Source organism: Arvicola amphibius, chromosome 1 (genome assembly GCF_903992535.2).
Source record: "Arvicola amphibius chromosome 1, mArvAmp1.2, whole genome shotgun sequence".
NCBI lineage: Eukaryota > Metazoa > Chordata > Mammalia > Rodentia > Cricetidae > Arvicola > Arvicola amphibius.
In genome coordinates this window covers 68,564,395-68,591,279 of record NC_052047.1, presented here as the reverse complement: position 1 = coordinate 68,591,279, position 26,885 = coordinate 68,564,395, and the positions used below count along the sequence as shown (strand labels likewise).

General features: G+C 37.7%; 1 protein-coding gene across 1 annotated transcript in view; it reads left to right on the top strand.

Annotated features, from left to right (window-relative positions):
* Positions 1-26,885, top strand: part of Hormad2 (HORMA domain containing 2) — a 117,719-nt gene that overhangs the window by 16,907 nt on the left and 73,927 nt on the right. The window contains exons 4-8 of the mRNA XM_042055021.1: positions 11,881-12,022; positions 17,352-17,415; positions 17,877-17,913; positions 22,118-22,138; positions 23,296-23,322. Coding sequence (XP_041910955.1) covers positions 11,881-12,022; positions 17,352-17,415; positions 17,877-17,913; positions 22,118-22,138; positions 23,296-23,322 — 291 coding nt within the window. The remainder of the gene's footprint in view (positions 1-11,880; positions 12,023-17,351; positions 17,416-17,876; positions 17,914-22,117; positions 22,139-23,295; positions 23,323-26,885) is intronic.

Genomic DNA, 26,885 nt, shown 5'->3' with positions numbered 1-26,885 from the left:
GCCTGGTCTACAGACTGAGTTCCGGGACTGCCAAGGCTACACAGAGAAACCCTGTCTCAAAAAATGAAGGAAGGAAGGAAGGAAGGAAGGAAGGAAGGAAGGAAGGAAGGAAAGAAAAGAAAGAAAGAAAGAAAGAAAGAAAACCTGAAGCTCCAGGTCACACAACTTAGTAGTTAAATTGTCAGCAGCAACATGCTTTACTACCAAAACATGATAATGCTTTCTATTTCAAACTATAGTATTTTCATATATTAGATACACAAAAACATCACCAGTAACATTTAAATTATTAGACTAGCTTAGGTAAAGGGAAATATCCCTGGAGTAATAAAATTGCAGAGGCTTTTCCAGCCATCGGTCTTTCTTACCACAAATGGCCTTTTACTACCTGTATTTAATGTCTTTATACTTTCAAATTATTTAGCTTCACAAATGAGTTATTCATATCACTTTGCCATTTTGGAGTGTTTTTTAGTGAGTTATTATGTGCATTCCATGTCAGCTATTACCCAATTACTTGAAACCCTAACTTTTCAGGATCTATAGGTTCAAAACCCCCAATTTTGTTTTTACTTTTTAGAAGTACAGTACATAGTCAAAGTTCACTATGTAGTTTAGGTTGGGTATGAGTTTATAGTCCTTCTGCTGGATTACAGGTGTGAACAACCATGCCTGGCTTCAATTAAAATACCTTTAAACTAATCACTGAATATAATGTGATTTGTCAAAAACATAAAGTGATAACTCATTGTCATTATATAGACTACTAAAAGAAGATACATTCTTACATGTGGCAAAAATCACATCTAGAATGTACAGAAGGTGTGTGTGTGTTGTCCATTTGTCTCTATGTGTACTCATGCATGTACACTTTTTGGAAGTTCTTTTTTATCTAAAGATGTTTGTGGGTAGTAACTACTTCTAATTAACTTTATTAGAATTATTAGAAGTCCAGCTGTTGAGCTGTATAATATAGTAAAAGGACACTAGTAACTTGCCAACTTTATGATATGGTAAATCACTATTTTTCTAGACTTTCCTTTAGCGCCTATGACATATGTACATTTAGTTAAATGAGTTCTAAAGTCTTTTTAATTTAAAAATACTGTGCAGAGCTCCCCCAAATTAGATTAAATAAGTTTTAATTTGATGAATGTTACTTTTCTATTGCCATGATAAGACACCATGACGAAGGCAGTTCATAGAAGGAAGAGTTTAGTGGGGGCTTACAGTTTCAGAGGATGAGTCCGTGGCCCTCATGGCTGGGAGCATATCAGTAGGCAGGTGTGGCACTGGAGCAGTAGCTAAGAGCTTATGTAGTGATATTTTATTTGTATTTTAATAAATAAAGCTTGCCTGAGGATCAGATTGCAAAGCTAAGCCACTAGAGGCCAGGGAGTGGTGGTAACACCTTTAATCGCAGGACTCAGGAGACAGAAGCGTATTGATCTCTGTGAGTTCAAGGCTACCCTGGGTTACACAGGATTGATCCAGAGGTGGTGGTTCACACCTTTAATCTCAGTGTTGGGGAGTCACACACCTCTAATCCCAGCACCAGGGAGGTGGAGTCAGGAGCAATATGGCTGGGTGTAGAGAGGAATATAAAGGGGAAGAGACAGGAACTCAGTGGATTGTGGAGTCTGAGGATTTGTGGAGACAGGATCTGAATATTTGGTAGAGGTAAAAGATTGGCTTCTTTACTTTTCTGATCTTAAGCTCATTTTAAGCTTGAACCCCAGTATTTGTCTCTGGGTTTTTATTATTCATACTACAAGCTTACATTCTGGTCAATAAGTATGAGAGAGAGAGAGAGAGAGAGAGAGAGAGAGAGAGAGAGAGAGAGAGAGAGAGAGAGAGAGAGATATGCACTCTAACTGGGAATGACCATAGGTTGTTGAAACCTCACAGCACACCCTCAATGATGTAACTCCTTCCACTAGGAACAAAGATTTCAAACATGATCCTATGAGGGTAGTCTCATTTAAATCACCACATTGAGGAACTTGAAAGAGGGTTTTATTACATTAATTTATTTATTAATTTTATTTATTGTGTATGAGTGCACATGCTTATTTATATTATATTTATTTATATGTGTACTGGCTATTATGTCAACTTGAAATGTTAGAGTCATTAGAGAGTAGGGAGCCTCAATTAAGAAAATGCCTCTAAACACAAACTGAGGGAATTCTGGAAATGGAAAATCTGGTGGAATTACAGGAATTACAGATGCAAGCAGAACCAACAGAATGCAAGAGATGGAAGAAAGAATTTCAAGCATTGAAGATACGATAGAGGAAACAGATTCATTGGTCAAGGAAAATGTTAAAAAAAACAAATTCTTAACACAAAACATCCAGGAAATCTGGGATACCATAGAAAGAAAAACCTAAGAATAATAGTGATAGAAGAAGGAGAAAACTTCCAGCTCAGAGGCACAGAAAATATATTGAGTAAAATCATAGAAGAAAAGTTCCAATCTAAAGGATATGCCTATGAAGGTATAAGAAGCTTATAGAACACCAAATAGATGACCAAAAAAAGTCCTCTCTCTATATACTAAAACACTGTAAACATACAGAATAAAAGGAAAAAGGCTAAGTAACATATAAAGGCAGACCTATCAGAATTATACCCGACTTCTCAATGGAAACTCTGAAAGCCAGAAGGTCCTGAACAGGCAGAAGGTTTTGCAGACCCTAAGAGACCAAGGATGCCAACTCAGACTACTATACTATACCATCAATCATCACAGATGGATAAAATAAGATATTCCATGACAAAACCAGATTTAAAAAATACTTATGTATAAATCCAGACTTACAGAAAGTACTAGAAGAAAAACTCCAAGCCAAGGAAGTTAGCTGTATTTGTGAAAACACAGGCAATAGAAAACCTCGCACCAGCAAACCCCAAAGAAAGGAAACACACACACACGTGCACACGCATACGCACACACCCACACTATCATCACCACCACCAAAACCAAAAGTAACAGGAATTAACAATCACTGGTCATTAATATCTCTTACTATCAGTGGACTCAATTCACCTTTAAAAGAACACAGGTTAACAGAATGGGTATGAAAATAGAATCCATCCTTCTGTATATAAGAAACACACCTCAACCTCAAAGACAGACATTACCTCAGAGTAAAAGGTTGGGAAAATGGACCTAAGAAACTAGCTGGTGTAGCTATCCTAATATCTAACAAAGTAGACTTCAAACTAAAATTAATCAAAAGAGATTAGAGGAAGACATTTTATATTCATCACAGGAAAAATCCTTAAAGATAAAGTCTCAATTCTGAACATCTATGCACCAAATACAAGGGCACTCACATTTAGAAATATTACTAAAGCTTAAATCACACATCAAAACCCACACACTAATAATGGGAGACTTCAACACCCTACTCCTACCAATGGACAGGTCAGCCACACAGAAACTTAGCAGAGAAATAAGGAAATTTGTTGGGTAGTGGTGGCACATGCCTTTAATCCCAGCACTCAGGAGGCCAAGGCAGGTGGATCCCTGTGAATTCAATGCCAGCCTGGGCTGCAGAGCAAGTACCAGGACAGGTTCCAAAGCTACAAAGAAAAACCCTATCTTAAAAAACAAAACAAAACAAACAAACAAAAAAAAGCCCAGGCGGGGGGGGGGGGGAACTAACAGATGTTATGACTTAAATGGACTTAATAGTTATCTATAGACCATTCCACCCAAACATAAAAGATTATACTTTCTTCTCAGCTTCTCAGCACCTCATGGAACCTTCTCTAAAATTGACCACATACACAGTAACAAAGCAAACCTCAACAGATTAAAAAAAGAAACTGGAATAACCCCTGTATCTTATCAGATCGCCATGGCTTAAAGTTAGAATTCAACACACTAATTGCAGAAAGTCTACAAACTCATGGAAATTGAACAATGCTCGACTGAATCATTACTGGGTCAAAGAAGAAATAAAGACTTCCTAGAATTCAATGAAAATGAAAGAACAACATGCCTAAACTTATTGGATACCATGAAAGCAGTGCTAAGAGGAAAGTTCATAGCACTAAATGCCTACATAAAGAACTTGGAGAAAGCTCACACTAGCAACTTAATAGCACACCTGGAAGCTCTAGAACAAAAAGAAGCAAACTCACTCAAGAGGTGTAGAGGCCAGGAAATAATCAAATTGAGGGCTGAAATCAGTAACATAGAAACAAAAAGAACAATACAAAGAATCAGTTCTTTGAGAAAGTCAGAAAGATAGACAAACCCTTATCCAAACTAACCAAAAGGCAGAAAGAGAATATCCAAATTAGTAAATCAGAAATGAAAAGGCGATATAACAACAGTCACTGAGGAAATCCAGAGAATCATTAGGTCATGCTTCAAAAACCTGTACTCCACAAAATTGGAAAATGTAAAAAAAAAGACAATTTTCTGGATAGGTATCATATACCAAAATTAAATCAAGACCAGATAACCAATTTAAATAGACCTATAGCTCCTAAGGAAATAGAAGCAGTCACCAAAAGTCTCCCAACCAAATAAAGCTCAGAGCCAGATAGTTTCAGCGCAGAATTCTACCAGAATTTCAAAGAAAGTCTAATACCAATACTCCTCAAATTGTTCCACAGAATAGAAACAGAAGGAATATTGTCAAACTCTTTTTATGAGGCAACAGTTACCCTGATACAAAACCACACAAAGACACAATTAAGGAAGAATTACAGACCAATCTTCCTCAGGAACATTGATGCAAAAATACTGGCAAACAGAATCCAAGAACACATCAAAAAAAATCATCCACCATGATCAAGAAGGCTTTATCCCAGAGATGCAAGGATGGTTTGACATATGAAAATCGGTCCATGTTATCCACCATATAAAAAAACTGAAAGAAAGCCCGGCAGTGGTGGTGCATGCCTTTAATCCCAGCATTTGGGATTAAAGGCATGATCTCTGTGAGTTTGAGCCAGCCTGGTCTACAAGAGCTAGTTCCAGGATAGGCTCCAAAGGCTACAGAGAAACCCTGTCTTGAAAAACCAAAAAAAAAAAAAAAAAAAAAAGAAAGAAAAAAACCCCACATGATCACCTATTAGATGCTGAAAAAGCCTTCAACAAAAATCCAACACTCCTTCATGATAAAGGTCTTGGAGAGATCAAGTATACAAGGAACATACCTAAACATAATAAAAGTAATATACAACAAGCCAACAGCCAACATCAAATTAAGTGGAGAGAAATGCAAAGTGATTCCACTAAAATCAGAAATAAGACAAGGTTGTCTAATCTCTCCATTTCTATTCATTATAGTACTGGAAGTTCTAGCTAGAGCAATAAGACATCAAAAGGAGATTAAGGGGATACAAATTGGAAAGGAAGAAGTCAAACATTCAATATTTGCAGATGATATGATAGTGTACATAAGTGACCCCCAAAACTCTACCAGGGAACTCCTACAGCTGATAAACACCTTCAGTAATGTGGTAGGATACAAGATTAACTAAAAAAAAAATCAGTAGCCCTCCTTTATAAAAATTATAAATAGTCTGAGAAAGAAATCAGAAAAACATCACCCTTTACAATAGCCAAAAATAACATAAATATCTTGGATTAACTCTAACCAAGTAAGTGAAAGACCTGTATGAGAAGAACTTTAAGTATTTAAAGAAAGAAATTGAAGAAGATATCAGAAAGATTTACCATGCTCATGGATGGGTAGGATCAACAGAATAAAAATGACAGTCTTACCAAAAGCAATCTACAGATTCAGTGCAATCCTCATCAAAATCCTTACACAATTCTTCACAGACCTCTAAAGAGCAATACTCAACTTTATATGGAAAAACAAAAAACCCAGTATAGCCAAAAAATGCTGTACAATAAAGGAACTTTTGGAGGTATCACCATCCCTGACTTCAATCTCTACTATAGAGCTATAGTAATTAAAAACAGCTTGGCATAAAAACTGACAACGTGGATCAATGGAATCAAGTTGAATACCCTGATGTTAATCCACACACTTATGAACACCTGATTTTTGATAAGCCAAATTATACAATGGAAGAAAAGAAAGCATCTTCAACCCATGGTGCTGGCATAACTGGATGTTGAAATGTAGAAGAATCCAAATAGATCAATATCTATCCTTATACACAAAACTCAAGTTCAAACAGACCAAGGACCTCAACATAAATCTAATTACACTAAACCTGATAGAAGAGAAAGTGGGAAGTAGCCTTGAACACATGGGCACAGGAGCCCACTCCTAAATATAACACCAGTAGCACAAACACTGAGAACAATTAATAAATGGGACTTCCTGAAACTTAGAAACTTCTGTAAGGCAAAGGACATGGTCAATAAGACAAAAACGGCAGCCTACAGAATGGGAAAAGATCTTAACCTACCCCACATCAGACAGAGGACTGATCTCCAAAATATATAAAGACCTCAAGAAACTAGACATCAAAATACCAAATAATCCAATTCAAAAATGGGGTACAAATCTAAACAGAATTCACAACAGAGGAATATAAAATGGCTGAGAAGCACTTAAAGAAATGTTCAAAATCCTTAGCCATCAGGGAAATGCGATCAAAATGACTCTGAGATACCATCTTACATCTTACATCTTTGTCAGAATGGCTAAGATCAAAAACAGCAATGATAGCTTATGCTGGAGAGGTTGTGGAGTAAAAGGAACACTCCTCTACTGCTAGTGGGAGTGCTAGCTTGTATAGCCACTTAGGAAATCAGTATGGCAGGTTTCTCAGAGAACTGGGAATCAGTCTTAATATCCAGCAATACCACTCTTGGACATACACCCAAAGGATGCTCACTGATACCACAAATACATTTGCTCAACTATGTTCATAGCAGCATTATTTGTAGTAGCCAGGACCTGGAAACAACCTAGATGCCCCTCGACCAAAGGATGGATGAGGAAGATGTGGTACATTTACACAATGGCATATTACTCAGCAGTAAAACACAATGACATCTTTAAATTTGCAGGCAAATGAATGGAACTAGAAAAAAGCACTCTGAGTGAGGTAACCCAGACCAAGAAAGACAAACATGGTATGTACTCATAAGTGGATATTGGACACGAAGCACAGTATAACCATGCTACAATACACAACCCCAGAGAAGCTAGGTAAAAAGAAGGACACTAAGAGGATCACACATGGAGAGCCCCAGGAAGGGAAATAGTTAAGATCTCCTGTGCCACCTGAGAAGGGGAATAGAAGGGAGAGGATAGGGGATGGGAACATGAGTGCTCAAGTTGGACGAGGTGAGGGAGAGATGGAGAGGGGAAGCAATGAAGGAAATATCTTGATAGAGGGAGCCATTATGGGATTAGGGAGAAACCAGGTGCTAGAGAAATTCCCAAGAATCCACAAGGATGATCCTAGCTAAGACTCCTAAAAGTAATGGGGAGGTGCCTGAACTGGCCTTCCCCTATAATCAGATTACTAACTATCCTAATTGTTATCATAGAACCTACATCCAGTAACTGGAAGCAGATGCAGTGATCCATAGCCAAGCACTGGGCCCAGCTCCTAGAGCTTAGAAGAGAGGGAGGAGGGACCATATGAGCAAGGGGGAATCAAGATCATGACTGGGAAAACCACAGAGACAGCTGACCTGAGCTAGTGGGAGCTCATGGACCCTGACACCCAGGGATCCTGCATAGGATTAAACTAAGCCCTCTGAATGTGGGTGACAGTTATGTGGTTTGATCTGTTGGGGGAGGGCCCTAACAGTGGGACCAGAACTTATCCTGGGTGCATGAAGTGATTTTTTGGACCTCATTCCCTGTGGAGGGATACCTTGCTCAGCCTGGATATATAGGGGAGGGGCTTGTTCCTGCCTCACCTTGGTATACCAGACATTGTTACTCCCCAAGAGAGGCCTTACCTCCTCTGAGGAGTGGATAGAGGTGGGATAGGGGGAGGTGAGGGTGGAAGAAGTGGGGAGGTGGAACTGGGACTAGTATATAAATTTAAAAAAAAAAATTAAAAAATGCCTCTCTAGCTGGGTGGTGGTGGCACACGCCTTTATTCTCAGCACTCTGGAGGCAGAGCAAGGTGGATCTCTGAGTTCAAGACCAGCCTGATCTATAGAGTAAGTTTTAGCACAAGCAGAACTGCAGAAGGAAACTCTGTCTTGAAAAATAATAAAATAGGAGATTGGAGGGAATAAGGAGAAGAAGAAAACACTTCTGTAAGATTGGGCTGTAAGCAGACCTTAATTAGTAGGCATTTTCTTTCTTCTTCTTCTTTTTTTTTTTTTTTTTTTTTTTTTTTTTTGTTTTTCGAGACAGAGTTTCTCTGTGGCTTTGGAGTTTGGAGCCTGTCCTGGAACTAGTTCTTGTAGACCAGGCTGGCCTCGAACTCACAGAGATCCGTCTGCCTCTGCCTCCCGGGTGCTGGGATTAAAGGCATGTGCCACCACCGCCCGGCTAGGCATTTTCTTAATTAGTGTTTGATAGGGAGGTTTTATAAGAAAGCAGGCTGAGCAAGCCACAAGGAAACAAGCCAGTAAGCATCACCCCTCCATGACCTGCATCAACTCCTGCCTCCAGGTTCCTGCCCTGCTTGAGTTCCTGTCCTGACCTCCTTCAGTGATGAGCAGTGCTGTGGAAGCATAAGACAAGTAAACCCTTTCCTCCCCATGTTGGAGTTGGTCATGGTGTGTCATCACAGAAGTAGAAACCCTAACTAAGAAATTGAGTAAGGAGGGTGAGCAGTGTGCCATGTGTACTTGCATAGATCAGTTGCTGGCTTGCATCGGTGAATTTCTTTCCACTTTGTGGATCCTGGGGATGGAGCTAAGGCCATCAAATGTGGTGCCCTTATACAAGGAACAATTTTGCTGGCCTGGAAAGAGAAATTCTAGCGTGTTTATTTCTAAAGTTCTGATGACATACATTAGTGTAGTCTCATTCTAGTAACAACAGCTCAGAGAGCTTATTCTGTTGCTACATTTTGGAATTTCCCTAACTTAACCAAATACATTGTATTATTTGGAGATTTTCTTTTAACAAAATGTTCTAGGGATGACTTGGTCTTAAAAAGAACTTTGTGAGCTTTTTAGGACCTAGTACTTTGCCGTTTGTAATCTTGGCAAGGCTCAGCAGTTCTCTAAAATATTTCTGGTAGTCCCAAAGACAGAATTTAAAAAATATTTAATTAAAAATTAAATTTATTATCAAACTTTCATGGATCTACCGTTGCTTTAAAGATTAAATACAGCTTTTTTAGTATAGTGTCCTAGATTTGGAGCATCTTGACTTCTCTTTGATTCTCTCCCATATCTACCCTTCTTAAACACTCAGCATTGGTTATCTTGATCTGACAGTCATGCCCCTGATATGACTACAACATTTCTGCCCCCTTGCCTGTACTAGTAGCATTCCTTGTCTTTGCCACTTGTCTGTAGGGCCCAGTGTAGTCTCAGTTTCCCACAGCTTTCCTACTCAAGTCAACCACTGCTCCTGTCTTGCATGTGCAGCCTCTGCTCCTCCTGTCTTTCATGTGCAAACTCTAGTGTCTATCCGTTCATTTGATACCCAGCCTCTGCTCTTTTAGTCCAAGTCTTTTCTCTCTCTCCACCTGGGTTGTAAATTCCATTAGAGTACATACATTCTCTTTTGGTTTTCTTCTTTTATTATTTTTTTTCCAGACAGTATTTCTCTGTGTATCCTTGTCTGTCCTGGAACTTGCTTTGTAATTGATGTTTTACAAATTAACAGAGTAATACATAACAAGTGAAGCTACACACATGCACACATGCACACATGCACACATGCATGCAGACACAAACCAAACCAATAACAAAACCAAAACCAAAGCAAAAATGATTGAAATAGGGACCATAGAAGCATTTTATAGACTTTAGTCTATTTAATCCTCTATAAAGTAGGTTTTAGTATTATGCCTATTTACAGATAAAAGGATTGAGGTAGAAAAAAGATGGATCAATGCAGAATCAGGTACCTGCAACAATTTATAAGCAATAGAGTTTTATTGTAACACAATTACCTATTTACAGTGTCTGCATCTTCTTTTATGTTGCAGGGAGAGAATTAACTGCAGAACCTAAAATATTCACTATCTGGACATCAACTATACAAGGTTGCTGACCTCTGCCCAAATCATAAATCATGATAGTAACACAATAATGATTTGGACCTGGCTGTTGGGATGCAGAGTCTGTGCCCTTAACCTCTTCATTACACTGCCTCCCTCTTACCAGTCTACTCTCAAGTGACTAGGGCCTGTAACTTTACATTCTGCAAGCATGAGGGACTGAGTTTGATCCTAGGCATTGTGCACACTTATAATCCCAGCACTGGGGAAGTGGAGACAGGTGATCCCTGGTGCTTACTGGGATTCACCTAATTAGTGAATCCCAGGACAGTAAAAGACCCTGTAACAACAACAAAAAAAAACCCCACACCTTAGGGGTAGCCTTTGGTGTTCACATGCATGTGTATATACATGGTTGTATAACTACATGTATGTCCTTGCACACACAGGAGCATACATATAGCACAGAGAAAACTTTTCTTGCTTCTTTTCATGCTTTTAAAAAATTGTTTATAAAAAGAGACAGTTTGGTGGTTTATATATGGCATATGATAGAGGGAGAAAAGTCAAAGATGAATGAAATTCAAAACCTGGTAACTGGAATAATAAATGATTTACTTGTCTAGAAATGAAACTGGGCACCATTCTTAGAGTAGCAGAGATAAATTGAATTTCAGGGTCTATAAAGCAGTATAGGAACAGATGTCCAGATATTAAAAGTGTAGGCAGAGAACATAGGTTGGAAATTGAAGTCTCTACAGGCTGGAACTGAAGCTGTGAGAAGAAGCGAGGTTATCCGAGAGAACTGAGTAGAGGGGAGGACTGAAAACAGACTCCTGAGGACAGCTGGTTAAGAAAGAAAGGAAAAAGGAAAAAAAGAAGGAAAGAAGGAAGGAGGAAAGAGAGAGAGAGAAAGAGGGAGAGACAGAAGGAGGGAGGAAGGGAGGGAAAGAAAGAAAAAAGGAAGGAAGAAAGAAAAGAAAAATGGACGGGGTGTAGTGGTGCACTCTTCAATCCCAGCCCTTGGGAGGCAGAGACAGGACCTTTGAGTTGGAGGTCAGCCTGATCTACAGAGTGAATTCTGAATTCCGGCCAGCCAGGGCTACACGGGGAGACCTTATTCAAACAAACAAACAAATGAGACTCAGGCGTTAGGGTGGGGTGGGAGTCAGGTGTGTACGGAGGGATGAGAGCTGAAATAGTTTCAGCAGGTAGAAGTTTAGCTCAGTAACAGGTTTTTGTTCAGCATGGAACAAGGTTCTAGGTTTGATTCCCAGTTCTGCCAAAACAACAAAACAAAATAGTGTTAAGGTAACTTGTGGGAGAAATACAGATACAGTGTAAAATGCTGCCAAGAAGCTACACATTGATATGGGACAGGAAGAAGCAGCGGTGAGATAGATGGACATAGGTACTTTGGAGAGAGCAGTGTAAATAATCGAGTAAAATTCAGACTCCAGAGAAGCCTGAGGTGAGTGTGAAGTTAGATGATTGTATGAGGTTATATAGAGTAAAACTTCCTATTTTGCCTTAGATCAATGGATCATTGAAATAAATTGTTTTAGTCCTGAATTATTTGTGTAATTGCCTGCCTTTCTGTTCTGCCTTGCTTGTGAGAAGATCTATTTTAACAGAGTATCCAGAGCCCTGTTTTCTTTTGATTACCTATAAATGTATCAGATTTGAAATCTTAAAAGTCTTTCCATCTGATCTGTGGCAATTGCTTGGTGGGCTGAATATAGTCATGAATACTGATTTTTTTCTTCTTTGTTTTTCTTCCAGAGCACAATTTTCCCAGCCCAAATCACTAATGAACATGAGTCACTGATAATGGTGAAGAAACTTTTTGTTACTTCCATCTCATGTATAACATATTTGAGGGGCCTGTTCCCAGAGAGCTCTTATAGAGATCGCCATCTGGATGGTAAAGTTGAATTAAATGATTGTTTTGGCTAGTGTCCCTTTTCTACTTAGCAGGAGCAAACCTTCTCTCTTTCACAGAGTGCATTCATTCTAACTCAGGGGCATGTTCTTCAGAATCAATTTAATAATTCATTTTCCACTTTAATTTTGCTGTTTGTTTTGGTTTTACTTATAGGAGCCATTCACTTCTAGCTAGCTATCAAATGAAAAAAAGAAACGTATAGAGCTAAGTTTAGTAATTCTAAGCCATCCCTATAAAAGTCAGAACAAAAATCTGACTTAATGGTGAAGATTTACATTATTTTGTGCCTCAGTTGAATTTGTCCTTTGAGGTATGCATTTTTGCCCTGAGGAAGTTCAAAGAAATCCGTTAAGAAACTTCTCCTTATTAACATATATAAATATGCCTGGGAGAGGCAAATCCATTTGTTGATTAGTATGGTTATTTAGACAGTTATTTTAATCAGTTATGTTCTTTTTACAATAGCCAGTCCTACCTCTTCGTTTATTATTATTATTATTATTATTATTATTATTATTATTATTATTATTATTATTATTATTGGTGTGTGTGTATCTCATGTATAGACATATGCGACCATGGAGGTTAAGGACCAATTTTAGTCAGTTCTGTCCTTTCATTGTGGTTTCCTCAGGAGTGAACTCATCCTGTGTAGCAAGTGTTGTGTTCTTTTAAAAATGCTACGGAGTCCCAGGCGGCAGCTGTAGGCAAGCAGCAAATGCTATAAAGTCCCAAATGGTGGTAGCAGGCCATGTGGCGGCAGACAGTGGACCCTGCGAGCAGCCAGTCCCAGACAGAGATGGCTGCCGGTCCCTGAGCAGTGGCTGGTCCCAGGCAGGGAGACACATGGCGGGCTGCGGGCTGGCAGAAGACAGAGACATGGTGAGGTTGAATATTTATTCAAGGGAGTTATGAAGGGGGAAGGGAGGGGAGAGGGAGAGAGAGAGGGGGGAAACAGAGAAGTAGGGAAAGAGGCAGAGGCGAAGCTGCCTCTCCGAGAGGAAGATGGAAAAGAGAGCAAGCTCAGGCCGGAAGCTGAAGATCAGCCTGCCTCAGCGGATGGGGAGGGAATGGGCATGGCTTGTCTCTTAAAGGGACAGGGACCAAAACCATAACATTCCCAGGTCTTCCTTATAATAAAAAGCAGGAGATTAGACACCACAGTTTGAAGGAATTGGGGCGGCAAATTCTCAAGACTGCTTCCTGCTGATTGTGGGCCTCGTCTTTGGGGGAGGGAACCTGAGAGAAGGCTGGGTGCTGGTCGCATCCTGGCATAGCTGGTCTCTTTGCTTCTGACTGGTGTCTGTGGTATGGAAATGTCTGGTGTCTCTAAGGTATTGGCAGAACAAAGAACAAAGTTAAATTAAGGAAAAAAATTTAAGATCAGGGAATTGAGGGGGATGTATCTGACCTGTTTAAGGTGGATTTTTTAATTCGGCTCCCTGGAACTCACGAGAACTCCTTGGGTTTGTGAAAACAGAAGTTTTAGACATATAATGACTGTAGCATAAGAGATAAATTTGATTTGAAATTTGTTTGGTGAGGTAATCTGGGAAAACCTCTCAGCTATCAAACTGTCAGAGATCTTTGAGAAGGATAAAGTTTTACTTGAGTTACTGATTAAAAGATGACAGAGAACTTACTTGGTTGGCACCCAGAGCTTCTCTTTTTAGGTCCTTCACAGTCGCTGAAGGTTGCACTTGACCTTTGTTGGTTAGCGCAGGCCTGCCAGGCTCCAGAAGACCCTGTGGGCTAAGAAATCTGTAGGAAGACAGGCCTACCTTGACCTGAGCAGCTAGGCTGTCAATTCCAGCGATCCTGTCCACTGAGCCATCTCATTGGCCCCAAGTTCTTTTTTTTTTTTTTTTTTTTTTGGTTTTTTCGAGACAGGGTTTCCCTGTAGTTTCTAGAGTCTGTCCTGGAACTAGCTCTTGTAGACCAGGCTGGCCTCAAACTCAGAGATCCGCCTGCCTCTGCCTCCCAAGTGCTGGGATTAAAGGCATGCGCCACCACCGCCCGGCTGGCCCTAAGTTCTTTAACTCTTACTTTTTCTGTTTCTTTGTGACCTTAAATTTACCCTATTATGACTTTATATTTCAAGCTGTATCTGGCTCCTTAGAATAAATTGTACCAGAGGCTCTTCAGTTTTTCAAAATCTTATGATTTGTTTGAAAACCTGAGTTGTGGGTCACATGTGGTGGTGTATATTTTTAATTCCAGCACTCAGGAAGAGGCAGGAAGAGCTCTGAGTTCAAGGTCAGTCTGGTTGATGTACAGAATCCTAGCCCAACCAGGGCTACATAGATGACCCTGTCTTAAAAATACCAATCAATCCAGATATTGTGGTGCTCGCCTTTAATCCTGGTACTTGGGAGGTAGGTGGATCTCATGAGTTCAAGGCCAGCCTAAGCTACAAAGTGAATTATAGGGTAGCCAGAACTGTTTTGAGACAGAAATTTTGTCTCAAAAAAACAAAACAAAACAAAAACAAACCCCAAATCAAAACAAAACAAAAATCTAGCAAGATGGCTTATCTGGTAAAGGTGTTTACCATCAAGCCTGATAACCTGAGTTCAGTCCGCAGAACTCACATAGTGGAAGGAGAAAACTAGCTCTCCAAGTTGTCCTCTTACCTCTCCATATGCGCTGTAGCACCAACTGGTAGGCTAGAGAGATGGCTCAGTAGTTAAAATCACTCTTCCAGAGGACCTGGTTCAACTCCCAGCATGCACATGGTACATCATAACCATCGGTAACTCTAGCTCCAGGGGATGCAACACTCTATTCTGGCTTCTCTAGCACCAGACACCCATATGGTGTACAGACATACATGCAGGTAAGACACCCATACACATAATGAAAATAAAATAAAATTTTAAAAAGCTTTGTTGTAACAAGATTAGTCTTGTTGACTAATCACTAAAATGGGAACTATCATTTGGGAAATATAGAGAACCACACATTTCCTTTTAAAGATGCTACTTTTTCAAAATTTAATTTGAAATTTCTCATGTTTATATTTAATAATATACCATGGCTTCATTCCAGTGTAATTTTCTTAGCAATATTGATTCACCAAATGAACACTAGTGAAATGCATGTTTGCTGTAAACACATAAGCTTGGGACTTGTAATCATGGCACCTTTCTTTGTGTTAATGACTTCTTTAAACTTATGGGATTGAATCTTACAGATCTGTTTACAGGTATCATATAATTAGTTTCCCCTCCTGTTTGGAACACAGAATTATAAAATAAGACATGCTTTGGGAAATTAAATACTTGTTATATGTAAATTACTACTGTTGACAAAAAAACAAGAAAAACACAGCTCTTAACCTCAAAAGTTAAAAGAGATAGTTTATTCTCGAGCCAAATATGAGCGATTAAAATTTATGTTGCTGCCAAAACCAAATTCCATGTTCTAGTATGGAAGTAGTTTTATGAAGTTCTTATAGTAACAGAAAAAGAAAGTCACTAATCAAGACACTTTTCAAACACTTTTATGGTAGGGGGTATAGCAAAGTGGGGAAATGTCTGCTTATTAGCCTTAGGTGCTGTCTGCTGACAGTTTCAACTTTTATGTTGGTGTAAGCTAGCAAGTCTGTCAGTACATTCCCCAAAAGACTCACCTAATATACCCAAGAATGTTATCTCATAAACAGGTAGGCAATAAATGGGTATTAAGGAGACTAGTGACAGCATAAAATATTTGTAGTTAGACTCTGGACCTGCAACATTCCAAGCTTTCCACAATCATTGAAGTTTTAATCAGTCAGCCTTGTAAAGGGCAGCTTCTTTCTAGGAGTTTTGGCTCATACTTCTCTAGGCATGGAGACAAAACCATTTCTCATAGTTTCATTTTTTATGACTGTTATAGTAGAAGTGAGTCTTCCTCAATGTTTTTGTATTTAAAGTGACGTGTCACAAAAATGTTCAAATGTAGGTGGAATTTTTCATTGGGACCACTGGCCAGCTCCCAAATAACCACAAAGAGACTTATTAATTATATATGATCGCCCTATAGCGTAGGCTTATTACTAACTAGCTCTTTCAACTTAAATTAACCCATATTTCTTATCTACACTCTACTACGTGGTGGTACTTTTTTTCAGCATGTTCATCTTGCTTTTCTCCTCATCCTCTGAGACTCTGCCCTCCTTCTTCCCTGCACTCTTTTGGTCTGAAAGTCCTGCCTAACTTCTGCCTGCCCAGCTATTGGCCAATAAGCTATTTATTAACCAATGAGAGTATTACGTATTCACTGTGTACAGAAAGATTGTTCCATATTCCATGTTTGTACAACACTCTTCTTTTTAATAATCTCTAAGTATTTGTCAAATTAGGATAATTTTCATATCCCTCAACAATAGTGGAAGTGATGTTAACTTTAGTATAGGAAAACAATATGAAAAGATGAAAGACAGAGAGCTGGTGACTCATCAGATATAAAAGTACTTGCTGCCAGAGGTAATGATAATAAATTCAATCTCTGAGACCAACACAGCAACACAGCACAGTAAGTTGTTTAACTGCTACACATGCAACGTGGCACACACTTTTGCACTTGTATATACATATACACAAATCCATAAATTAATAAGTATTTCAAAATTCAAGAAGCTCCTGTTAAATCATATATGAGTCAATGATTTTATACTAATTTTAACCCAAAATAATGTCTTTCTTTTCTTTCCTGTTATGAAAAAGTAGTTATATTTCACATGGAAATGCTTGAGAATAATATGTACATTTGTGTTTAATTTTTTTCACTGAGAGGAAAAGAAATAATAAAGAATTAAATTTGGACTATGTTTAAATTGTCAGTTGAGATTTATCTCAGTGACACCTTAGATTTCTTAGAAGGAAACAACGAAGTAATAGAAACCAACTTTGCAATAAACGCGGTTGGGCTACACTGTAGAATGGGAAGTCTGCCAAAGTGCTTCCAAAATTCGTACTGAGATAATTATTAACATAGAATTTATTTTTAAAGTAGGTATTTAGAAATTTAAAAATGTACCTGGTGGTGGTGGTGAATACCTTAATCCAAGCTTTCAGGAGGCAGAGACAGGTGGATCTCTGTGAGTTCGAGGCCAGCCTGCTTTATAGAGTGAGTTCCAGGACAGCCAAGGCTACACAGAGAAACCATGTCTTTAAAAATGAGAGAGAGAGAGAGAAAGAGAGAGAGAGAGAGAGAGAGAGAGAGAGAGAGAGAGAGAGAGAGAGAGAGAGAGAGAGAACAAATGCAGGAAATTCACTGTTGGCATGGATTTTTCAGTACAATAGTTGTGTTTCTATTTTTTTAGACCTCAGTTTAAAAATTCTCCGGGAAGACAAAAAGTGCCCTGGGTCATTACATATTATTAAATGGTAAGCAAATTCTGTAAAATTTGAACAATATTTTTTTGTCATGGCTGAAATTACCCATAAGACTTTATTTTGTAAAATCATTTCCTTAAACCACTTTTCTTAGTCCTCTTTCCTGGAAAACGTAGCAGCTATTCAGTATTATTTTAAACTATTGATTTAGTTTTAGAAGAAAATGGACTTCTATAAAGAAAAAAATTCTAAATTTGATTATTCATCTTAGGTATATCTGTGTACTAACATTGTGGTGACGGGAAGAGAAAAGACTCTGTGCTTCAGAACTGCTTGTCTATTTTTATAATATTCCATTAACATATGGAAAAGTATTGGGAGAATTAAAATGTGACTAAACAGAAAAGGCAAAATGATTGTTAATTTATATACTTCAAAATAGAAGTACAAACTAATTATATACTTGGATTTATTTTTTTGGCTAGTGACATTGGATATTTATTTCTTTGCAGGATTCAAGGTTGTTTTGATGCTTTGGAAAAGAGATACGTAAGAATGTTTTAAAATTTACATCAGGATTAAAGACTGTCTTTTATCCTTTAAAAAAGTTTAAAAAGTGTTTTGACTTTGTGTCTTGTAGTATTTAACAGTGCCTACCTTTGTATTCACCAGTCAACTTTCTTTTATTTTGTCTTTGTTGTCCCAGTGATGTCTCCCTTAACATCAATTAGAAACTAAAGTTCCATTCTTCTCTTTATATACTCATATCTTTTTAACCACAAAATTTCCTCTGAAGTCACTGGACAAGATCCACAGGATGTGGGTTAGGGAAGACGAGAATCTGGTAGCACATTGAACATGTTCATAATAGTGGTAATTCAGTTTGCAGAAGGGAAAGGAAAAAATAGTTAAATAATGAGTTTTTACTCTATTTTATTTTATTCTATAACTCATGTATAACTAATTTTTTAAAAACACAGCTCAAATTTTACATACAAATGATTGCTCATGCTTCCCTAAACAATTATGAAGAGTGTGAAAAATGAAGGTGTGGGGGCTGGAGAAATGGCCCAGTGGTTAAGAGCACTGCCTGCTCCTCCAGAGGACCCAGGTTCAATTCCCAGCACCCACATGGCAGCTTGCAGCTGTCTGTAGCTCCAATTCAAGAGAATCTGACATCATTATACCAATGCGCATGAAATAAAGTTAAATAAAATTTAAAAAAAACAAAAAACAAAACCGAAGGCTCTAGGCCTGGTTGACGAGATCAGATGCGTATAAATGAAACTGCTGCCTTTATGCTCCCTTCGCTCTTTCTTGTGTCTTTACTCTTCAGCTCCAGTTTAAGAACTGTTGGGGTGACTAAGCTTTTATTTAATTATTTAGTGTAGTTATACATTCCCTCTCTTGAGTGAAGTTATTATTCACAATTTATTCCATGTTGACCTAGAGGATATACAGAGATATACAAAGATAAGACAGATAAGGGAAGGGCCTATAGACTGTAACAGAAGGTGAGTAGTGCCCATGTGAGTGTTGATGGTTGGCAGTTACACACTTGCCCAGCTGTACCTGTTGCTAAACTATTGGCCAGTACTTCTGTATGAATGGGAAGTTGCTTTTTGGAGTCCTTGTGTGAATTCCTACCAACACTTTCCTCCTTGCCCCACCAGAGTTTCTTTTGAGACTTTCCAGACTTCTATAAAGGTCACCAATTAAAAGAGTCTAAAAGTTGTTCATAGGAACCCAACTTGAGAGCTAAGTTTGCACCCTTTCTGATTGGTCAGTACTTTTGTCATATTGGACTTGATGTTTTCCATGTCAGTTTGATACTTAAAAATGCAGAGAGATTTTGACATCACCCTATCACAGTATAAGTAAAAAACAGTACTACTCCTAACTGCATGCCAAAGGAAAGGTGGAGAATTTATGCATCAGGAAAACAGAACAATAGAGGGGCTCAACCCAGCAGAGAAATTTAAGGGGAATCTTTATAAGAAAGAATCTTTGGGGATGAGTACAGGACAGCTTCACACATCCTAGTCTAGTGCTGTGCCAGCAAGCTGTATCTCTAGCTTAAGAAGAAATGACTATTGATCTTTGAAGCCTCTGAGCACTTGGACAAGTTGAGAAGGGGTTGAGGGTCATCACAGGTTTTAACAACATTAGCAACATATCCTGGGTGTTCATCATCCAGAGGCATTACAATGTAAGCAGGCATTCTTGGGCTGGAGAGATAGCTCAGTGGTTAGAAGCACTTGTTGCTCTTGTAGAGGACCAGAATTCAATTTCTAGCCCCCACATGGTGATTCATAACCATCCATCTAATTCCAGGGGCTCTAAGAGTTACACACATGGTGCACATACATATATGCAGACAAAATATTCATGCTCATAAAAATAAATTTAAAAATAATAATACTAAAAAAGATCAGCATTCTATAGTCAGTCTGAGGTGAATCCTGATTTTGTTATTTACATCTTTGTGACTTTGGGCAAGCAACCTACCACAATATCTTATTTTTTCAACAAAAATGTGTTATAACAGAACCTACCTTGTGAAAGTTATTTTTGAAATGGAGTGATTTAGAGGCAGGCAGGATGGGTCAGCAGATAAAGGTACTTGTCAAACAAGCCTGCGATCTACTGATCCTTGGAATGTATGTAAAAATGGAAGGAGAAAATTGACTCCACAAAGTTGTCCTCTGACTTTTACATTCTATGGAATGTGCACTCCAAACACTTGAATTTTACACACACACACAGAAATAATAAATGAAACTTTTAAATTAAAAAATATCGAGTGAGTTAATAATAGAAAACAGTAGTTGAACTGTTCTGGGAACATGAAAACACAAACTCTGGAGCTGGAGAGTTGGCTTAATAGTTAAGAATACTGGTTGCTCTTCCGGAGGACCAGCCTCCAGCATCCAGCTACTAGCATCAGTAACTAGTTTCAGGGGACCTGACACCCTCTTCTGGCCTTTGGGCACTTCATGCAATACTGCACAGATATACATGCAGACAAGAACCTATACACATAAGTAAATATGTCTTAAAAAAATTAAAGAATAGGCAAAACCTTAGATACAGATGTGCCCAATCCACAGTTTGTGGGCCGTGTGGCTCAGGATAACTATGAATGTGGTCCAATTCAAATTTGTCAACAAATAAAATATCAGACGGTCGTGGTTTTTGTAATTCAGTTATGTGGTTTTCCAGTGTGCACTTTGTAGACGAGAGTGTCGTTTCACAGCCTCTTACATGGTATTGACATTATGTTTGATTGCTAGTGTTTTATAATTTTTCTCATATGATCTTATTGCAGGGAGTATATAAAATTAAGTAGTTCAGTGGGAGATTGGGGCAGAAAGATCATGATCAAGGCTATCCAGGCTATGAAACAAGACCCTGTTTCTTTAAAAACAAAAAAATGTAGTTTCAAGTTTTGATTAACTAGAGCCCTTGGAAGATGTTCTGTTGAAGAACATGATATTAATAATTATAAAACTCTAGGTGCTTTTTATTTTATGGTAAATTTGAATTCTTTAAAATAAGCATATGTATGTTAAAATAATTCTTATAAAAGGAATTATATAATTTTCCTCCTTATCCTCACTCTCATCGTGTACAGTCCCGCCCACTTTCCACACTACATTCTTACAGAAACTGAAGTCTGATCATGTTATTATTTACGCCTAAAAATTTTCCAAGAATTTTAAAATAAAGTTTAAAGTCCTTCAAATAATCAAGAAGGTCTGAAGGATCCCTGTTTTCTTTCCAAAACAGCCCCTCACTCTCATGTTCGAGCTACATAAAGACTCTAGAGCATAACAGTTACTTTATCTTCACACATACTGTTCCTCTTGCCTGAAAAATTCTGTTCCAGACCCCATGTGTATGTCCTGCCTAACTCCAGTTTGTCCTTTTTTTCCTGCAGCTAAAATTGTCCCCGTCCGGTGTTCTCCTTATACCTTGTGTTGTTTCTTCACAGAAAAAAAAAAAAAAAAAAAAAAAAAAAAACCATGAATGTAATAGTGTATCCATGTGATTTTTTTCTTAATGTTTGTCTCCCTTGCTAGTCTGCATGTTTCTTGAGATCAGTGATCAGATTTTTAATGTATAATTAAAAAGTTATTACATTTTATAATGCAATAAACGATTAACAGTTTTACTATGTGGCTATGAAAATCAGTTATATACAAAAATAGCCACATGGTGGCACTAAAGAGTTTTAGTCAATTGCTATAGAATTAATGGTCCTCAAATTTTATATTTTAGGTTTAAAAATTTATCATAGACTTGATTGTATATATGTCTATATATTCAAAAATTTGTTAAAGCTGAGAAAATGTCTTTATGTTTGTGTGGAATATAGAGAGACAAGAATTTGTAAGATATGTCAGACTCTCTAATATTTTTAACTTGCTAAATCAGTTTCAAAAGTACTTTTAAGAGATTCTTGTGGTACAATTAATTTTGAGCAATAATGAATTGTTTTGCATATAGTTGGTTCCCAAATTAGAAAAATAACAGCTCTTTTTGGTATCCTTCTTCTGTCCCAGTAAAGATAGTGTTTGTAATAGACATTGTTTGAATAAGGAAAATTATTAGTTCCTTTTTCTGGCCTTCTGAATATTTTCCCACCCAAGTGTTTGGAACCTCTCTGAAGTAATATTTGAATTAGTCTCCATCAGAAATGACAATACAATAGTACAACCATATAATAACACAGTTTTCTTTTCTCTTGAAGCTTCACATGGCAGTGCTAACAGTAAGTATATACGTGAAGACTAAATCTCTGACTCTGCATTGACTTTTGGCAAGTGAAGCATTTAGACAGTAATCTTTCTCTTTCTCCCTTTTTGAGATTTATGGCATTTTAACATTTAAAAATTGAATATATCAATCAGGAGGGGTGGCAGACGCCTTTAATCCCAACACTCAAGAAGCAGAAGCAGGCAGATCTCTGTGAGTTCAAAATCAGTTTGGTCTACAGAGTGAGTTCCAGAACAGCCAGAACTACACAGAGAAACCCTGTCTCAAAAAACAAAAACAAACAAGCAAAAATTTGGATATATCATAGCTTTAGTAAGATATTATAAATATTCAGTATATTTCTTTGACATATCACATGAGAGAACATATAGAATATACCATTATGGACACAGTTTCATTTTTTTTTAGTTATGTAACAGATTTAAAGTTTATTGTTTTTGAAGTTTTTTTGGACTTTTTTTGAAATTTTATATACCCATGGGTATAAAATGATGGTAGAAAATTGAGATACCATTGATAATGTATATTAATTATTTAACTATTTTATAGTTCAGTCATATCTGTAATTTTACTTACGGATACTTTACATCAATTTTAAGGAACTTTCTTGAGGGATGGAGAGATGGTTCAGAGGTCAAGAGCACTGACTGCTCTTCCAGAGGTCTTAAGTTTAATTCCCAACAACCACATGGTGGCTTACAACCATCTATAAGGTCTGGTGCTCTCTTCTGCTGTGCAGGCATACATGCAGGCAAAACACTTTATAGCTTAGTAAATCTTAAAAAAGAAACTTTCTCATATTTAGTGTTCATAGATAGTTCTAAAGATTCTGTGTTCTTGCTGGGTGTGGTGACACATGCTTTTAATTCTAGAACTTGGAGGCAGAGGTAGGCAGATCTTTGTGAATTAGAGGACAGCCAGGTCTACAGAGTTCTAGGACAGCCAGGGATACACAGAGAAACCCTGTCTTGAAAAAAATAAAAGATTCTGTGTTCTTAATAAAATGAAGGTTAATCCTATCTCTAGCTTGAAATATGCCAGGTAGTACTCAGTTAACAGCACAAATTGAACCCTTTACATAGACAGTGTATTCAATGAGCAGTAATCTAGTAAATTTTGGAAATTAAATACTCTATATTTTCTCTTAAACAGCTGTACACAAATCCCAAGGAACCTGAGGTAAGATGGTAATATATAGATGGTAATGCATGTATCATATATAGGTATGTTTATCTGAATTGAGGCTGTAGATTGTTACTAGACAACCACAGGAACAGAACAGTTTATTGTGAACTTTATATTTTATTGTATATGGAACCAGACTTTTATTATGTAATTTTTTTTAGAACCTGTGTAAGAGTGTTAGAAAAAAAGAAAAACAACATTGATTAGAGCTGATACTTTTCTGTAACATGTCAACATTAATCACAAATGTTCAATGACCATACTTTATCTATTTTAATTATTTCTTTTTATGATCTTTTGGAAAAATAAAAGATTCAGAATAATTCTGAGCTCTTTACCACCAGAATTCTCCTTGTTGATGTTTTTACAGACTTTGAGAACATTAGTTTTCTTTCTTTCTTTCTTTCTTTCTTTCTTTCTTTCTTTCTTTCTTTCTTTCTTCCTTCCTTCCTTCCTTCCTTCTTTCCTTCCTTCCTTCTTTCCTTCCTTCCTTCCTTCCTTCCTTCCTTCCTCCCTCCCTTTCTTCCTTCCTTTCTTTCTTTCTTTTTTAAATTTAATTTAAATTTTTTTAAGGCAGGGTTTCTCTGTGTATCTCTGATTGTTCTGGAACTTGCTCTGTAGACCAGGCTGGCCTCGAACTCACAGAGATCTACCTGCCACTGCCTCCCAAGTGCTGTTATTAAAGTTGTGCACCTCCTCCACACTGGGCTTGAGAGCATTAGTCTTTACTCCTATCTTTAGATTCTCCAACTTGCTTAGTGATTCCTAAACTTCGCTGGCCTGCTGGTATTCAAGTCTTTTGTGAAAGCCTCTTCGACTCACTGTAATAACTTCTATCTTTTCTAAAGTTCTTTCCCAGAAGAGCCCCACAGTTTAACCCTCTCAGTTGATTCATATATTTCCTAAGACTATTTGGAGTTCTTGAGGATAAGGGTGTTTGTTGTTTTCTACCTTTCAGAGTGCCTAGAACAGCCTTAAACAAGTTACTGCACCACTTTCATGACTTTTGTACCTGTGACAGAGATGGAGTGAGAAAGCCCTTTGGCTTTTCATTCTCTTTTGTCTCTCTCCTAGCTTTCTTTTCTTTTTTTCCCCTCGCTTTGAATTTTCCTTCTCTAAGCCTGTGGGTTTAGTTTAACTGGTGATATATAAGACTAAATTGTTTTTAAGTTCTTAGTATTTTCTCTTTGCAAGATTACAAATAACCATGTAAGTAAAGAGGGAAATGGCTGCACACAAGTAAGTGTGTAGCAATTCCTTTATGGCCAAACTGGTTTTAGGTTCTGCTTCCTGAATCTCTCTCCCCAACCTTCTGTTTTTAGAATTCACTGTGTAGCTAAGGATCACCTTGAACTTTAGATCCTCCTGCCTCCACCAAATGCCTTAGTTGTTTATGTGAGCGTGTTGAGATTACAAAGCACCACATGCCTGGTTTTCTCCATCCTAGGGATGGAACCTGGTCTTTGTGTATGCTCGATAAGCCCTCCACCACCTGAGCTCCATCCGACCCCTGATTTTTTTCTCCAAGCTCTCTATGACTCAACGAAAATATTTTGAATACTTAACCAGTTATATGCTATAGTAGCAGTCCCTAAGTACTAGGTTTTCATGGCACACCTCTCATTACTAAAAAATGATAGAATAGTTGAGTCTTTAAAAAAAACTGAAGCTGGGCAGTGGTGGCACACGCCTTTAATCCCAGCACTTGGTCTCTAAGAGCTAGTTTCAGGACAGGCTCCAAAGCTACAGAGAAACCCTGTCTCGAAAAACAAAAAATAAAAAGTAAAACAAACAAAAATAAAAATAAAGATCTTCAAACACTACAGGTTAATTTAAAAACAAAACAAACCAACTCAAAACAAAGTATTTGTATTAGTTACTTTTCTGTTGACATGATAAAACACTGTCACCAAAAGAACTTAGAGAAAGTTTATTTGGGCTTACAGTTTTTGAGAAATGAGTTCCTTTTGGCAGGGAGGAATAACAAGTAACAGGCATGGCAGCAGGAACAGGAAGCTGAGAGCTTACAACTTCAACCACAAACAAAGCAGAGAGAGCAAACTGGAAGAAGCAATGAGGTTATAAGCTACCAAAGTCCACCCCCAATGGTACATTTCTTCCAGCAAGGTTCCTCCTGAAGGTTCCACAACATTTCTAAACAATGCCACCAACTGGGGACCAAGTTCAAATACCTAAGATTATAAGGGACATTTCTCATTCAAATCACCATAGCAATGATGATTACAGTATCACTACTACAATAGTTCTACAGTGTTCTTGGCTACTGCCTAACATCAAGGCACTGAGAAAATTGTGTAGCTCTCTGATCTTATTCTCATAAATACTCATGAAACAACATTTTCAGATAAACAGTATCTGGCTTTTATTGATACTGTGCCAAAGGTTTGAGTCATACCCCTGAAAGGATAACCTTCCACAAACAAAATGGCACAAAATAAAACTATTCTTGTTTATTTGGAAGAAAAATAGACTTTACCCATGGTGTTAAAATTAACAGCACTCCTGAGAAGAATAGATCATAGTACAATAATTGAACCATAGATTAAATCCAAATGTGTTTAGTTCAGAAGTAACAGAATTGGGATCAGTGTACACAATTGTGGTACATTTGCACTTACAGTTTTGTTCTGATTGCTTTCTTTAAAGAGATAACTTAAGCCAGGCAGTGATGGCACACACCTTTAATTCCAGCATTCAGGAGGCAGAGGCAGAGGCAGGTGGATCTCTGTGAGTTAGAGGCCAGCCTGGTCTACAAGAGCTAGTTCCATTGCAGCTAGGACTGTTAGACCGAGAAACCCTGTCTCAAAAAACGAAAACAAAATCAAAACAAAAGAGAGATAACCTGAGAAAAGTAACTAAATTAGTGTAAAGTTATAATGAGCTTTTTTCTACAAGCACAGACTGAAATGTAGGAGAATATTAATAAGGCACATAAGTCTTAACTTGTTATAAATAATTAAGAACTATGTGTATGAGTTTTGTGAGACTAGCAATCTTACTGTTTTATTATAGTCCTCAGAATTGAACTCAACCCTGGCTTTTTTTAAAACATTATTTTGAGTTTGGGTATCTCGTTATGTTAACCTTAAACTGTGATTCCCTGCCTCAGCATACTGATTAGCTGGGGATGCAAGTATGTGTTATCTATACCTGACCTAATTTGTACTTTCAAAAACTATTGACTAGACAACAGAGAATAAAGAGCACATGGATTTGTGATCCACTTTGGAGACAGACTTGAGAAGTCTTTCTAGTAGATTTGAATGTAGAGTGAGAAGAAGCCTGAGCATGTTTGAAACTATCAAGAATTACACTTTTAAATAATTATTCTTTAAATTTGTATGCATTTGTGTCTACTTGTCTGTATGTGCATCGTGTGTGCAGTGCCCTTAGATGCCAGCAGTGGGTGTCAGGTCCCCGGAACTGGAGTTCCAGGTAGTTTTGAGCCTCCTGATACAGGTGCTGGGAATTGAACCCAACTCCTTTGTAAGTAATAAGTGTTTTTAACCAGAGCCTTCTCTCCACCCTTGCGATTA